The sequence below is a fragment of the Barbatula barbatula genome, assembly GCF_947034865.1.
Source record: "Barbatula barbatula genome assembly, chromosome: 9".
Lineage (NCBI taxonomy): Eukaryota > Metazoa > Chordata > Actinopteri > Cypriniformes > Nemacheilidae > Barbatula > Barbatula barbatula.
Window position 1 is genome coordinate 13,696,314 of NC_136772.1, and position 18,069 is coordinate 13,714,382.

Below are 18,069 nucleotides of genomic sequence, written 5' to 3' on the forward strand. Positions count from 1 at the left end.
TTCCCTTTGCGAGCACCAATAGTGCCCCTCCTGTCGCTTCAGTCAGCACGACCATTGCGAAGAGCCATACGGTTGGAGTTGCCCCTCCTTGGACACCTTTTTGCTGTGGGAGGTGTGTCTTTCCCACGACTTCCTCCTGAAATCTTTGACTACTTGGAAGTCTCCTGCCTGGAAGCTGTGGAATGATTTGTCAGCTCCGTTTGCTACTGCTCCTTTGACCTGCACAAATATTTTGAGAGCAAAAACACAAAAACACATTGCTTGTAACATCCCCCCTTTTGAAGCGTGGTCTAGGCCATGCGTCAAAATCGCAAAAGCAGGGAAAGAATGTTTTGGCAAACAGGTGAGGCCATTTGGGCCTCCCCAAACATTGTCAGTGTATTTACATGAGCACTCCTTCCAGAGTGCACGCTCAGCTGGTTCTGCAAAATGTTTGCATCTCTGCAAGAGAAAGAGTTTTGTTAGTGATTTCTGGAGAAAATCTGTCTGTCTCTGATGTTGCTTGCTTTGCTGCAAGGTCAGCCGTCGGCTTACTGCAAAAAAATTGTTTCAGATACAAAAGTGTGTGCGTCACAGTTACACACAACAATGGCTGATGGGAGAAGAATGGCAGATAGCATATCAGCAACCTATGTGTGATTAAGAATGTTTTTACCATCATCTTTTACAAAGTTTCTGTGTTTCCACAGTGTGCCAAAATCATGAGTTACACCAAATGCATATCTACTATCTGTGTGAATGTCTACATTTTTATTCTTTGCTAATCCCCATGCGCGTGTGAGTGCAATGAGCTCTGCTGTCTGAGCAGAGAAATGGTCCCTAAAAATGATATCAATTGCTTCTTTGCTTTTGGACTTGCGATGTCTGTAAAAAGATGGCGCCGGTGCAGGCTTGCCGTCAATCACTTAATATTGTTGTGTGTGTTTTAATTTGTTTTATGCTATTTTTTATACGATGCGCATCCTCAGTTTTAACCTACGACCGACTTACTCTTTTAAACTTGAAAGATGCTTCAATTGCGCTATCAAACCAAGCAGTTTGTGTTGAACCCTGCACCCCCCCCACTACTGAAGTCGATACCTGCCCACCTTCGCCGCTGTCTGTACCTGTTACCGGTGAGAAAGCGCAGGAGGCGCCGTGGAAAGCAGGGCGGCCTAGCGATGAAGCTAAAAAACTTCATACGCTTACATCGGATGCCCGGAGTGCATCTGGCGTCTCTTGAGGATGGTATGGCTGGAGCTTTCCGTGTCCGCCGGCGCTCGCTGGAGCCAGTGTGCGGATCGATGGTTGCGGTTCTGCCTTCGTCGTTGACGCCACCCCCTGGCTTTCGCTCTCCTCGGTTTTTGCGTGGGGGAGTGTGCAAGAACCATCTCCGCTCCCTTCCTCGGGAAAAACAGGCAGCTTCTTCGGACTATCTACCGCGGGTTCGGATGGCCTTGGTCAACGCCAGATCGGTAGTAAACAAAACATTTATTTTAAACGATCTTTTCTCTGCTTGTGAACTGGATTTTCTTTTTCTGACTGAAACATGGGTCACCACTGGGGATCTTAGCTCCTTTTCCGAAATGACTCGTTTCTTTGTCATCTTGTGGCGTCAAACAAACAAAACAGCTTTGAACTGCAGTTATTTACTATTAAACTGGACAAGCCCTTGTTGGTTGCACTAATATATCGACCTCCGAAATATAATAAGGACTTTTTAAATGACTTCTCAACCCTTTTGGGAGATCTGTTACCCAAGTATGAACAACTATTAATTTTGGGAGATTTTAACATTCATGTCTGCTGTGCTGATGATTCTTTGGCAAAAGAATTTAAAAACCTTTTAAATGCCTTCGACTTAACCTCTCAGGTTAATATACCCACTCACCAGCATGGTCATACACTTGATCTGGTTTTAACTCATGGGGTTTCTTTCGGCGATCTTGATGTATGTGAAAATGGCTTCTCTGATCATAAGACTGTTTTGTTTTCCTTTTCATCTCAGTTAAATGTTGTCAGACAGGCATCTGCTGCTCGTCAGGCTCGGCTTATCACCTCAGCTACTAGAGAGGACTTTATGTCCACTTTTACTAAAGAAAGCCTACATATGGATGAGTGGAATGAAAATTTAAGTGTGGAGGAATTACTTCTCAGTTTTAATACCATTTGTGTTGGTGTTATGGATTTGGTGGCACCTTTTAAAACATTTTTTCATAAATCTGGACCGGAGCCATGGTTAACTGACTCTACACGTGCTCTTAGGCAGATGTGTAGGCGAGCAGAGCGAAAGTGGAAAAAGGACAAACTTAATGTCTCTCTTCAAATACTAAGAGAATCCCTATCACAATACCAGAAAGCCGTTAAATCAGCAAAATCTATATATTTCACTGAAATTATAAACAAGAACAGTCATAAACCCAAAACTCTTTTTAATATTATTAATGCTACTCTTAACCCCTCCTCTGGCTCATTGTTAGAAGGATCCTCACAACTTTGCGAGGACTTTCTATCATTTTTTATGAGTAAAATAAATGATTTTAGAACAGGGATAAATCATCTACAGCCTAATCCCGCGGAGTACCAAAGATGTCCTACTGTTCTGAGTGATTTTACCCCGGTCTCCGATGTCCATTTTACTACATTAGTGACTCAGCTCAAGCCTTCTGGCTCGGCTATTGATGTAATTCCCCCTAAGCTTTTAAAACAAGTTCTGGATGTGGTAGCTCCTTACCTTTTGTCTATAATAAACTGCAGTCTAGAAACTGGTATTATTCCAGATCTGCTAAAACATGCAACTGTGCGGCCACTACTGAAAAAAACAAGTCTAGATCCCACGATTTTAGCAAATTTTAGACCTATTTCAAATCTGTCCTTTATTACAAAAATTATGGAGAAAACTGTTCTTGAACAATTGCAAACTTATTTAGCTGATAATATGATCTTTGAAGTTTTTCAATCTGGGTTCAGAAAACATCATTCCACTGAGACTGCTCTTTTGAAGGTATTAAATGATTTGCTTGTCATATGTGACTCAGGTGACCATGTTGCGCTGGTGTTGTTAGATCTTACCGCCGCCTTTGATACGGTTGATCATGCTATTCTTGTCGGTCGTCTGGTGCAGGCATTACAGGCAAAGCTCTGAACTGGTTTAAATCGTACCTTACAAACAGAACTTTTTCTATCAATATAGGTGATCATTCATCTAAAAGTGCTGTCTTAACATGTGGGGTTCCCCAAGGATCGATTTTGGCTCCCATTTTATTTTCTTTATATATGCTCCCATTGGGTTCAATTTTTAGAAAATATGGACTCGATTTTCACTGTTATGCGGATGACACGCAAATTTATCTGCCTATTAAACGAAACTCTAATGGTGTCGATGCCCTTCTTGCCTGTCTGTGTGATGTAAGGGTATGGCCATCGATGAACTTTCTGAATTTTAATGAAGATAAGACCGAAATCACTATATTTGGACCGTCTGACTCTGTGGCTGCCCCCAATATAAATCTCGGTGGGCTGTCCACTTGTGTCAAGCACCATGTAAAAATCTGGGTGTTATCTTTGATGAACACTTGAAGTTTGATAGGCAGATAAATGTAGTGGTAAAATCATCATTTTTCCAGCTGAGACTCCTGTCAAAGGTAAAGACTTTTCTCTCGTTTAAAAACCTTGAGAAAGTCATTCATGCTTTTATTACGTCAAGACTGGACTATTGTAACTCACTATATTTTGGGATCAGTCAATCTTCTATGTCCCGGCTACAATTGGTCCAAAATGCAGCAGCTAGATTTTTAACTGGAACCCATAAACGTGCTCATATTACTCCTGTTTTAAGATCTCTGCATTGGTTGCCCGTGTGCCATAGAGTAGTTTTTAAACTCTTGCTTATTGTTTTTAAATCTTTAAATGGTCTGGGTCCCTCCTACATTGATGATCTACTGGTTGAGAGAAAGACTTGTAGATCTCTTCGGTCTTCCAACGATCAGACTCTGTCTGTTCCCAAGATGAAACGAAAGCGCAGGGGCTTCCGAGCCTTCTCATATGTTGCTCCTCAACTTTGGAACTCACTGCCAATGACAATAAAAAATGCTCCATCTGTGTCTTCTTTTAAGACTAGGCTAAAGACCTATCTCTTTGATAAGGCTTTTGATAGTTGATTTGTGTATCTTTATTATTATTTCTTTCTTATCACACTGTATAATATTGCCTCTTTTTTGTTAAAGCACATTGGTCAACCTTTGGTTGAAATTAATAGTGCTTTATAAATAAAATGCCATTGCCATTGCCATTGCCATTGCCATTGCCATTGTAATTGCAGACACGCTTTGCGGACAGCTGTCTGCCGCGGTCAGTATTTTCGTGACCCAAAAAACGAACAACTTGTTTTGCCAGCTGGACTTTGGAGACATTTACTTTGTGTTTTTTTTTTTCTCTTATCTTTTAAACTGGAAACAAAGGCCTGCGCACCGGTAAATTTGGACATGGCACAACTATGCCTTTTTTTTCTTTTTTTATCTTTTTAAACTCATTAAATATTGGCCTTATGCCATTGAGGTCTTCTTATTTGAGGCTTCTGTTTTGAGGGGGAATTGCTGTTTGCGTGGATGGAAATTACCCTTGGGCGTTATCACAACAGGTTCACAGTTCCTAATCAACCCAACATAATATTTTCCTGTTCCCCAAAGTTGTACGGGCACCTTCCCAAAATTTCTTCATTAATCTTTTTGTGTGTGAAAACACTTCAAGTCCCCTTGTTGCTGACAGACAGGCATGATTCTCACGATGGGCGTGCAACAAATTTGAATATTGCACGTCGTCCCTTTTAACCCATTCTATGGCGTGCGCATATTTGGCAGCAAAACACCCACAGCTCCCCACACCATTGCAATCAACGTCATGAGGCTCTGTGAGGCAATACATTCTACATCATACTTACGTAATTCAATATTACATCGTACAGCTGTACGAGCGCTGCACACGGGTCGTGTTGGTATCATGCTCAATCTGTCATCATACACATTATGACACCCAACTCGCATTGCACCCTTTTGACATAAATTATTCTACATTAGAGCCACTAGCATTTAGGGAAAACACAGCTAGTTTAGACTCTGGCAAATTTAAACACTTCTTGTGAATCACAGTAGGCTATTTGTTGCCCCTGAATCTATCAAAAAATCAAGCAGTTTGTTGCACACGAGCATTGTGCATTTTAGCAAAGTTCAGAAAGCGTTTTCATTCATCATGGAATGTGAGCTAAGCAGATCTTCATTGCATACAGTAGGAAAAAGCATTTCTTCATTGCATATGCTAAGGGAAATCATACTCACCACCCTCGGAATGATGCCTCACCTCCTCACTTCCATCTACCTTTTCTCTTGACCTCCGCGATCTCAGAGGCTCAGGACAATCATTTCGCCAGTGCCCCGTCTTTCCGCAATTGAAACATTTCTCTGGATCATAGGTGCTAGAGGGTTTAAAACCTCCTCTTCCACGTCCACGCCACTGACCTCCTCTCCTCCCGTTTCCTCTTCCTCCATGCTCTACTCCGATATTCATTAGAGCCATGTGGAGTTCTTCATCTTGTGTGTTTTTCTTCTGAAGCTCTTTCTTGCCTGTTTGTCTTTCGGCGTGTACAGCATGACGGACGATCTCGCTCATTCTCGCACGATCTGGCTCGATGCATGATTTTTCCACTTCTCGTCTCAGCTCTTCTCTGAGATTAGCAGAAAAGTGGATCTGAGATGTCCTATGAACGGACCAATGTCCGGTCCGTCTGAATCAGGTTGAAGTCCAGAATGTTCTTTAAATACTTCCTCCACAGGCCATTTACCCTGTAACTTTCTTAGGTCCGATGGTTTCAGTTTGACTTTCAACAGTCTCTCTAATTCTTTCATTGAGGGTGAGAATTCTTTGCAAAATGTCAAAAGTTCTTTATACGTCGGTGCTGGTTGCGCTCTTTCCTGCTTTTGACACACCACGGGCTGTGGCATGTGTGGCACTGGTGCTGGTGGAGACACTGGTGGGGGCACTGGAGCTGCCTCAATCGGGTTCAGATGTCGGTGAGGAGGGACACAATCATCCTCCGGTTGGTGTTTGTAACAAGTCATAGATGGGGGTAAAGAAGTGTGGGAATTAAGATCAATATATAGATCGATATAAAATTGGATGATTAATTTTGTTTAAATCAGATGTATTTTCGTACATGACATGATTGTGAACAAAAGCTTGAAGTTGAGAGTCCTACAGTTGCTAGATGTTGCCTGAGATCGGAATTTGGTCAGTAAGTGGGGGGTTGCATGTTCTGCTTATGTGTGTGTGTAATAAGAACTACATTTTCTTTTTGGGGAAGAAATGGGTACACTTAAGGATCTTATTGTGGTATTAAACGTGCCTTTACATTTAATATGCTTATGATTCCATTGTTGATTAAAACTATGCATAAAATGTTGAAAATATAACCAAGTGTGTTAGTTGGTGTTAACCTAGAATTCAGCGCTGATTCTGTGGGATACTGTGGGGTTTTTTCCACAGGAAATTGCTATGTGTGTGTGTAAAGATTAGATTACACGGGGAGCCCCATGGAATGGGTGAGGGTCTTGTGTGCAAATTTGTTACAGATGTCGGGTTTGAAAAACAAGGCAGTGAGCTGGTTGGCTGAGACAGGACAAAGAAGGGAAAGCGGATTGGACCCAGGCTGAAGAAGAGATTCGGCGTGAAATATAAAACCATGTGTATGTGTTTTCTGGTGGTCGATCCTTTGTGAGACGTTTTTGTGTCTGAGGATCCACCGAAACAGCTGTTTGTTTGAGACTTCTGATCAATAAATTTCAACGTTTTCTGAACTGGCCTCTCTCCAATTTTTGAACGCGCAGAACATTGTTTTAATGTTCATCAGAAGACAGAGGGGTTAAATCATTATATTCAAGCAAAACAGGGTACAATGGAGTTTTCGGTGGTGGCAGTTCTTCCAATGCCTTTTCTTTAAAAACATAGTCACGTCTATTTGCTTCCCTCTCCCATAACTCTAAACATTTACACGCTTCATCATATTTTTCCCTTTCTTTTTTGGATATTTTAAATATGTCTTTTTTCCACATATGTTCTCTTATTTTCTCTAATTTTGTGGTACTAAATGTACCGTTTTCTGGAAAGTTAGCTTTTTCTATTAAATAGGGTACACCTTGTAAACTTCCCGTTCCCCAATTTTTCCTCATTTCTCTGTATGTTGGTTTATCCATATCATTTCTTAGTAGTCCCCCAGACTGTTTAGAATCTCTCTCGATTCTGAGTAGTCTCCCCTCTTTAACCAGACTGTTTTAAGCAGTCCCCCAGACTGTTTAGAATCTCTCGATTCTAAGTAGTCTCCCCTCTTTAACCAGACTGTTTTAAGCAGTCCCCCAGACTGTTTAGCGCTAAGTAGTCTCCCCTTTTGTTCCAGACTGTTCAGAAATCTATCTGACTCACCACTTTTCCTTTTTGTGCCTTGCACTGAGTTCTTTTGGGATCACGTCAGCTTGGGGTCCGGAGTAGAGTTCTCTCGTCCCTGTATGGGGTTAGAGATGGATTTGCTATGTCCAGGATGATCAGTCAACTCTAGTCCGTTCTCCGTCAGCCTTGTGATCCCATACTTCGTCGCCAAATTGTTGTGGAATTTTCTTATTCCTTAATCAAGGTGAGTCAATTTTGACAAACGCAATTTACATAGACATCAAGTACTTTGCAAAGTATTTTATTGTCGTTTAATCTGCATCATGAGCAATGAGCATGGTGCAGAGCAAAGGCGCTCTTTCCTCCTGCACCCAGAGTATATATATGATTAAAAACGTGACACCCCCTCCCTTTGCCCCCTAACAAGAATCCCGAGCTGGTTTACGGGAAGTTCCGTTATTCCAAACAGAACATCTTGGCCTCTGCTCGAGGGCAAAGGCAGAGTGGTATGACGTGTTTAGAGAAAAACATGATAACATTAGAAAAGAAAACATAGATAAACACTTCGTAAACATATAGACAGACACATCAAGAAGCTAGACTAGAAAATTTCCATTACAATGACTAAATGTAAATTTTATGAAATGTGTAATGTCATGTGTAATGTGTAATGTGTAGTGTGTGGCCTTGAAATTTTAGCATGTCTACGTAATCATGAATAAATGCTTCTTGAGACACACAGTGTTGCTTCTTTGCATGCATCAAATGAATTGTTTCTGGCTATATGCATCCATGCATTAGTTTGAGAGGGGTGGAAATGGGACACTTGGGTGAAACAAAACTGCCCCCCACTTTAAATACAGTTTTTTCTAAGTCAATTTGGTACATTTCTCTGATCCGATTTGAAATTCTCAAAACTTCTTGTTCAATCCTTACATCCTTGTGTCACGTGTGCACATCAAACAAGCATTTTCTAATTTCTTTGAACAAGTTGCAAATGCTTTGGTACATCCATGCAAATGATTATGACAAAATTCTGTGCAGATTCCTACATTATCAATTGCTTATGTCATGTTGATAAAAATGCATTATAATGGGTCTCTGTAGAATAGTATAATCCCAGCGACATTTAAGCACTACATTTACATTTACATTTATTCATTTGGCAGACGCTTTTATCCAAAGCGACTTACAAGTAGTTTTATACAGTGGCACATTACTGCAGAGCAATCAGGGGTAAGGTGCCTTGCTCAAGGGCCCTTCAGTCATGACCTGCTGGCACTGAGATTAGAACCGGCAACCTTCTGATCACAAGCCCAACACTCTAACCATTAGGCCATTTTACTCTTTTACTTTTATTTTACTCAATTTAGTGTTTTGCATTGCTATATTCTTTCCACATAGGACTGCAAGACAACTTCACTGTGTTGCAGACGGCCCCTTTTCAAACCTAAACAGTCTTTTGACACTCTCTACAGAGATCTCATCCCTGAACAAGAGAGGGGGCAGATTGGAGATGACCTGCCAAAGTACGTGTAAGTTTGGGACAATGTCAGTTTCCATTGCTCCAACATCATCAGGCAATGGTTTGCGGCCCACAACAGGATGCTGGTGGAGTTCCTCTCACCCTACTCAACCCCGTTGAGGAATTTTTCTCAGCATGAAGATTAAAAGTATATGATGGCCAGCCGCATACACAGATGACCCTTCTGGCTGCCATGGATGTAACGTGTGATGACATCACAGCTGATGCCTGCAGAGGCTGGATTAGACACTCTGAAAGATGATTTTCACGCTGTATCGCAAGAGAAGATATTTGTTGTGATGTGGATGAGAATCCGTTGCCCAAAAGACAGGAACGTCAGGAGGTGTAGGAAGACTGCACTGTAATTCCACTGCACTGCATGTACAGTTTTCCCTAAGGAGATTGTCTTATGTTCAGATTTCTACATTTGTTTGTGCTATGCAGTGCTGTCTTTTCCTGTCTGCATCACAATGATACTGTCTGTCAATAAATTATTGAACAAACAGTAAAAGCGTTAACGTGAATCATGTGCCGTCTCTTGCAATCAAACAATCAAAACCAGAAATGCACTACTGTTTTGCAAATGACAAGGATGATTCGAGAAATGCTCCACTCATCACTCTCAGGTCACTCCGCTGCACACGTCTGATCACTTCTTTGTCACCCCCGACCTCACCGCTCCAGACAACGCAGATGTCTTACCGCTGGTCACTTTCCGGCGCTACCTACGGTCCCTCCCTCCTGCTTTTCCTCTGCTGTCTTGTCTGCACTCCCCCCCTCTGAGGAGCTCTCTCTTTTGAATACCAACAGTGCCACAGACACTCTGTGTTCCACGCTTACATCCTGCTTGGACAACATATGCCCTCTTACATCTGGACCAGCCCGTGCATCCCTGTCTGCTCCCTGGTTATCGGATGTACCACGTGAGCATCGCACCAGCCTCCGGTCAGCTGAGAGAAAATGGCACAAGTCAAAAGACCATACTGACCTCTCTCAATCTACTTTCTCCGTTGACGTCACCTCTGCAAAAACTGATTATAACCACTCGAAGATCAGCAACTCTCCTGACTCTCGCACACTCTTAAAAACCTTCTCTGCTCTCCTCTGTCCGCCTGCTCCCACACCTTCATCGGAGTTAACGGCTGATGATTTTGCATCGTTCTTCGTAAAGAAAACTACCGCCATCAACAGCCAATTTTCTACGCCACCATCACCCGCCTTTTCTCCTATGTCTGAAGATGATGTTTCCAAGGTCATTGGTTCCAACCACCCTACCACCTGCCCACTGGATCCCATCCCCACCCATCTCCTCCATGCCATCTCTCCAGCAGTTGTGCCTGGTCTGACCCGCATCATCAACTCTTTGCTCACCACTTGGACATTTCCCACTGCTTTCAAAGAGGCCTGCATCACACCGCTACTGAAGAAACTCACTCTCAACCTTACACTGCTAGAACACTACAGGCCGGTGTAGTGTGTGAAAATGCATATCTTCCGTCAAAATGTAGATGACTGATTTTAACCTCTTATTATTTTCTGTCTTCTTAAAAAATTATTTTTTACTTACCTCACTATTCTTAGCTTTGTATACTGTGCTAGGCTTTAATGGACTGGATTTAATTAACTTATGCATTTTGTTGCCTATATTGTTATAATTGCTTCCAATGTTTCCTCGTCTGTAAGTCGCTTTGGATAAAAACGTCTGCTAAATGACTAAATGTAAATTTTATGAAATGTGTAATGTCATGTGTAATGTGTAATGTGTAGTGTGTGGCCTTGAAATTGTAGCATGTCTACGTAATCATGAATAAATGCTTCTTGAGACACACAGTGTTGCTTCTTTGCATGCATCAAATTAATTGTTTCTGGCTATATGCATCCATGCATTAGTTTGAGAGGGGTGGAAATGGGACACTTGGGCGAAACAAAACTGCCCCAAAAGTACCCCCCCCCACTTTAAATACAGTTTTTTCTAGGTCAATTTGGTACATTTCTCAGATCCGATTTGAAATTCTCAAAACTTCTTGTTCAATCCTTACATCCTTGTGTCACGTGTGCACATCAAACAAGCATTTTCTCATTTCTTTGAACAAGTTGCAAATGCTTTGGTACATCCATGCAAATGATTATGACAAAATTCTGTGCAGATTCCTACATTATCAATTGCTTATGTCATGTTGATCAAAATGCATTATAATGGGTCTCTGTAGAATAGTATAATCCCCACGACATTTAAGCACTAGTTTTACAATATACAGTAAGTATACTTTAAGTAAACAGTGGCATTTTATTTTACTCAATTGAGTTTTTTTTTTCATTGCTATATTCTTTCCACATAGGACTGCAAGACAACTTCACTGTGTTGCAGACAGCCCCTTTTCACACCTAAACAGTCTTTTGACACTCTCTACAAAGTTAGTGTTAGTTTGGGACAATGTCAGTTTCCATCGCTCCAACATCATCAGGCAATGGTTTGCGGCCCACAACAGGATGCTGGTGGAGTTCCTCTCACCCTACTCAACCACGTTGAGGAATTTTTCTCAGCATGAAGATTAAAAGTATATGATCGCCAGCCGCATACACAGATGACCCTTCTGGCTGCCATGGATGTAACGTGTGATGACATCACAGCTGATGCCTGCATAGGCTGGTTTAGACACTCTGAAAGATGATTTTCACGCTGCATCGCAAGAGAAGATATTTGTTGTGATGTGGATGAGAATCCGTTGCCCAAAAGACAGGAACGTCAGGAGGTGTAGGAAGACTGCACTGTAATTCCACTGCACTGCATGTACAGTTTTCCCTAAGGAGATTGTCTTATGTTCAGATTTCTACATTTGTTTGTGCTATGCAGTGCTGTCTTTTCCTGTCTGCATCACAATGACACTGTCCGTCAATAAATTATTGTACAAACAGTAAAAGCGTTAACGTGAATCATGTGCCGTCTCTTGCAATCAAACAATCAAAACCAGAAATGCACTTACTGTTTTGCAAATGACAAGGATGATTCAAGAAATGCTCCACTCATCACTCTCAGGTCACTCCGCTGCACACGTCTGATCACTTCTTTGTCACCCCCGACCTCACCGCTCCAGACAACGCAGATGTCTTACCGCTGGTCACTTTCCGGCGCTACCTACGGTCCCTCCCTCCTGCTTTTCCTCTGCTGTCTTGTCTGCACTCCCCCCCTCTGAGGAGCTCTCTCTTTTGAATACCAACAGTGCCACAGACACTCTGTGTTCCACGCTTACATCCTGTTTGGACAACATATGCCCTCTTACATCTGGACCAGCCGGTGCATCCCTGTCTGCCCCCTGGTTATCGGATGTACCACGTGAGCATCGCACCAGCCTCCGGTCAGCTGAGAGAAAATGACACAAGTCAAAAGACCATACTGACCTCTCTCTCTCTACATTCTCCGTTGACGTTACCTCTGCAAAAACTGATTATAACCACTCGAAGATCAGCAACTCTCCTGACTCTCGCACACTCTTAAAAACCTCCTCTGCTCTCCTCTGTCCGCCTGCTCCCACACCTTCATCGGAGTTAACGGCTGATGATTTTGCATCGTTCTTCGTAAAGAAAACTACCGCCATCAACAGCCAATTTTCTACGCCACCATCACCCGCCTTTTCTCCTATGTCTGAAGATGATGTTTCCAAGGTCATTGGTTCCAACCACCCTACCACCTGCCCACTGGATCCCATCCCCACCCATCTCCTCCATGCCATCTCTCCAGCAGTTGTGCCTGGTCTGACCCGCATCATCAACTCTTTGCTCACCACTGGGACATTTCCCACTGCTTTCAAAGAGGCCTGCATCACACCGCTACTGAAGAAACTCACTCTCAACCTTACACTGCTAGAACACTACAGGCCGGTGTAGTGTGTGAAAATGCATATCTTCCGTCAAAATGTAGATGACTGATTTTAACCTCTTATTATTTTCTGTCTTCTTAAAAATTTATTTTTTTACTTACCTCACTATTCTTAGCTTTGTATACTGTGCTAGGCTTTAATGGACTGGATTTAATTAACTTATACATTTTGTTGCCTATATTGTTATAATTGCTTCCAATGTTTCCTCGTCTGTAAGTCGCTTTGGATAAAAACGTCTGCTAAATGACTAAATGTAAATTTTATGAAATGTGTAATGTCATGTGTAATGTGTAATGTGTAGTGTGTGGCCTTGAAATTTTAGCATGTCTACGTAATCATGAATAAATGCTTCTTGAGACACACAGTGTTGCATCTTTGCATGCATCAAATGAATTGTTTCTGGCTATATGCATCCATGCATTAGTTTGAGAGGGGTGGAAATGGGACACTTGGGTGAAACAAAACTGCCCCAAAAGTACCCCCCCCCCACTGTAAATACAGTTTTTTCTAAGTCAATTTGGTACATTTCTCTGATCCGATTTGAAATTCTCAAAACTTCTTGTTCAATCCTTACATCCTTGTGTCACGTGTGCACATCAAACAAGCATTTTCTAATTTCTTTGAACAAGTTGCAAATGCTTTGGTACATCCATGCAAATGATTATGACAAAATTCTGTGCAGATTCCTATATTATCAATTGCTTATGTCATGTTGATCAAAATGAAATATAATGGGTGTCTGTAGAATAGTATAATCCCCACGACATTTAAGCAGTAGTTTTACAATATACAGTAAGTATACTTTAAGTAAACGGTGGCATTTTATTTTACTAAATTTAATGTTTTGCATTGCTATATTCTTTCCACATAGGACTGCAAGACAACTTCACTGTGTTGCAGACGGCCCCTTTTCACACCTAAACAGTCTTTTGACACTCTCTACAGGGATCTCATCCCTGAACAAGAGAGGGGGCAGATTGGAGATGACCTGCCAAAGTACGTGTTAGTTTGGGACAATGTCAGTTTCCATCGCTCCAACATCATCAGGCAATGGTTTGCGGCCCACAACAGGATGCTGGTGGAGTTCCTCTCACCCTACTCAACCCCGTTGAGGAATTTTTCTCAGCATGAAGATTAAAAGTATATGATGGCCAGCCCCATACACAGATGACCCTTCTGGCTGCCATGGATGTAACGTGTGATGACATCACAGCTGATGCCTGCAGAGGCTGGATTAGACACTCTGAAAGATGATTTTTACGCTGTTTCGCAAGAGAAGATATTTGTTGTGATGTGGATGAGAATCCGTTGCCCAAAAGACAGGAACGTCAGGAGGTGTAGGAAGACTGCACTGTAATTCCACTGCACTGCATGTACAGTTTTCCCAAAGGAGATTGTCTTATGTTCAGATTTCTACATTTGTTTGTGCTATGCAGTGCTGTCTTTTCCTGTCTGCATCACAATGACACTGTCTGTCAATAAATTATTGTACAAACAGTAAAAGCGTTAACGTGAATCATGTGCCGTCTCTTGCAATCAAACAATCAAAACCAGAAATGCACTTACTGTTTTGCAAATAACAAGGATGATTCGAGAAATGCTCCACTCATCACTCTCAGGTCACTCCGCTGCACACGTCTGATCACTTCTTTGTCACCCCCGACCTCACCGCTCCAGACAACGCAGATGTCTTACCGCTGGTCACTTTCCGGCGCTACCTACGGTCCCTCCCTCCTGCTTTTCCTCTGCTGTCTTGTCTGCACTCCCCCCCTCTGAGGAGCTCTCTCTTTTGAATACCAACAATGCCACAGACACTCTGTGTTCCACGCTTACATCCTGCTTGGACAACATATGCCCTCTTACATCTGGACCAGCCCGTGCATCCCTGTCTGCCCCCTGGTTATCGGATGTACCACGTGAGCATCGCACCAGCCTCCGGTCAGCTGAGAGAAAATGGCACAAGTCAAAAGACCATACTGACCTCTCTCTCTCTACTTTCTCCGTTGACGTCACCTCTGCAAAAACTGATTATAACCACTCGAAGATCAGCAACTCTCCTGACTCTCGCACACTCTTAAAAACCTTCTCTGCTCTCCTCTGTCCGCCTGCTCCCACACCTTCATCGGAGTTAACGGCTGATGATTTTGCATCGTTCTTCGTAAAGAAAACTACCGCCATCAACAGCCAATTTTCTAAGCCACCATCACCCGCCATTTCTCCTATGTCTGAAGATGATGTTTCCAAGGTCATTGGTTCCAACCACCCTACCACCTGCCCACTGGATCCCATCCCCACCCACCTCCTCCATGCCATCTCTCCAGCAGTTGTGCCTGGTCTGACCCGCATCATCAACTCTTTGCTCACCACTGGGACATTTCCCACTGCTTTCAAAGAGGCCTGCATCACACCGCTACTGAAGAAACTCACTCTCAACCTTACACTGCTAGAACACTACAGGCCGGTGTAGTGTGTGAAAATGCATATCTTCCGTCAAAATGTAGATGACTGATTTTAACCTCTTATTATTTTCTGTCTTCTTAAAAAATTATTCTTTTACTTACCTCACCATTCTTAGCTTTGTATACTGTGCTAGGCTTTAATGGACTGGATTTAATTAACTTATGCATTTTGTTGCCTATATTGTTATAATTGCTTCCAATGTTTCCTCGTCTGTAAGTCGCTTTGGATAAAAACGTCTGCTAAATGACTAAATGTAAATTTTATGAAATGTGTAATGTCATGTGTAATGTGTAATGTGTAGTGTGTGGCCTTGAAATTTTAGCATGTCTACGTAATCATGAATAAATGCTTCTTGAGACACACAGTGTTGCTTCTTTGCATGCATCAAATGAATTGTTTCTGGCTATATGCATCCATGCATTAGTTTGAGAGGGGTGGAAATGGGACACTTGGGTGAAACAAAACTGCCCCAAAAGTACCCCCCCCACTGTAAATACAGTTTTTTCTAAGTCAATTTGGTACATTTCTCTGATCCGATTTGAAATTCTCAAAACTTCTTGTTCAATCCTTACATCCTTGTGTCACGTGTGCACATCAAACAAGCATTTTCTAATTTCTTTGAACAAGTTGCAAATGCTTTGGTACATCCATGCAAATGATTATGACAAAATTCTGTGCAGATTCCTATATTATCAATTGCTTATGTCATGTTGATCAAAATGAAATATAATGGGTCTCTGTAGAATAGTATAATCCCCACGACATTTAAGCACTAGTTTTACAATATACAGTAAGTATACTTTAAGTAAACGGTGGCATTTTATTTTACTCAATTTAGTGTTTTGCATTGCTATATTCTTTCCACATAGGACTGCAAGACAACTTCACTGTGTTGCAGACGGCCCCTTTTCACACCTAAACAGTCTTTTGACACTCTCTACAGGGATCTCATCCCTGAACAAGAGAGGGGGCAGATTGGAGATGACCTGCCAAAGTACGTGTTAGTTTGGGACAATGTCAGTTTCCATCGCTCCAACATCATCAGGCAATGGTTTGCGGCCCACAACAGGATGCTGGTGGAGTTCCTCTCACCCTACTCAACCACGTTGAGGAATTTTTCTCAGCATGAAGATTAAAAGTATATGATCGCCAGCCGCATACACAGATGACCCTTCTGGCTGCCATGGATGTAAGGTGTGATGACATCACAGCTGATGCCTGCAGAGGCTGGATTAGACACTCTGAAAGATGATTTTTACGCTGTATCGCAAGAGAAGATATTTGTTGTGATGTGGATGAGAATCCGCTGCCCAAAAGACAGGAACGTCAGGAGGTGTAGGAAGACTGCACTGTAATTCCACTGCACTGCATGTACAGTTTTCCCAAAGGAGATTGTCTTATGTTCAGATTTCTACATTTGTTTGTGCTATGCAGTGCTGTCTTTTCCTGTCTGCATCACATTGACACTGTCTGTCAATAAATTATTGTACAAACAGTAAAAGCGTTAACGTGAATCATGTACCGTCTCTTGCAATCAAACAATCAAAACCAGAAATGCACTTACTGTTTTGCAAATGACAAGGATGATTCGAGAAATGCTCCACTCATCACTCTCAGGTCACTCCGCTGCACACGTCTGATCACTTCTTTGTCACCCCCGACCTCACCGCTCCAGACAACGCAGCTGTCTTACCGCTGGTCACCCTCCTGCTTTTCCTCTGCTGTCTTGTCTGCACTCCCCCCCTCTGAGGAGCTCTCTCTTTTGAAAACCAACAGTGCCACAGACACTCTGTGTTCCACGCTTACATCCTGCTTGGACAACATATGCCCTCTTACATCTGGACCAGCCCGTGCATCCCTGTCTGCCCCCTGGTTATCGGATGTACCACGTGAGCATCGCACCAGCCTCCGGTCAGCTGAGAGAAAATGGCACCAGTCAAAAGACCATACTGACCTCTCTCTCTCTACTTTCTCCGTTGACGTCACCTCTGCAAAAACTGATTATAACCACTCGAAGATCAGCAACTCTCCTGACTCTCGCACACTCTTAAAAACCTTCTCTGCTCTCCTCTGTCCGCCTGCTCCCACACCTTCATCGGAGTTAACGGCTGATGATTTTGCATCGTTCTTCGTAAAGAAAACTACCGCCATCAACAGCCAATTTTCTACGCCACCATCACCCGCCTTTTCTCCTATGTCTGAAGATGATGTTTCCAAGGTCATTGGTTCCAACCACCCTACCACCTGCCCACTGGATCCCATCCCCACCCATCTCCTCCATGCCATCTCTCCAGCAGTTGTGCCTGGTCTGACCCGCATCATCAACTCTTTGCTCACCACTGGGACATTTCCCACTGCTTTCAAAGAGGCCTGCATCACACCGCTACTGAAGAAACTCACTCTCAACCTTACACTGCTAGAACACTACAGGCCGGTGTAGTGTGTGAAAATGCATATCTTCCGTCAAAATGTAGATGACTGATTTTAACCTCTTATTATTTTCTGTCTTCTTAAAAAATTATTTTTTTACTTACCTCACTATTCTTAGCTTTGTATACTGTGCTAGGCTTTAATGGACTGGATTTAATTAACTTATGCATTTGTTGCCTATATTGTTATAATTGCTTCCAATGTTTCCTCGTCTGTAAGTCGCTTTGGATAAAAACGTCTGCTAAATGACTAAATGTAAATTTTATGAAATGTGTAATGTCATGTGTAATGTGTAATGTGTAGTGTGTGGCCTTGAAATTTTAGCATGTCTACGTAATCATGAATAAATGCTTCTTCAGACAC

General features: G+C 42.4%; 1 protein-coding gene across 1 annotated transcript in view; it reads left to right on the forward strand.

Moving 5' to 3' along the window:
* Positions 1-1,007: 1,007 nt before the first annotated feature.
* Positions 1,008-18,069, forward strand: part of lmo7a (LIM domain 7a) — a gene marked incomplete at its 5' end in the record, with an annotated part of 225,770 nt that continues 208,708 nt past the window's right edge. Inside the window, one exon of the mRNA XM_079464484.1 lies at positions 1,008-1,454. Within this exon, the coding sequence (XP_079320610.1) occupies positions 1,008-1,454 (447 nt within the window). The remainder of the gene's footprint in view (positions 1,455-18,069) is intronic.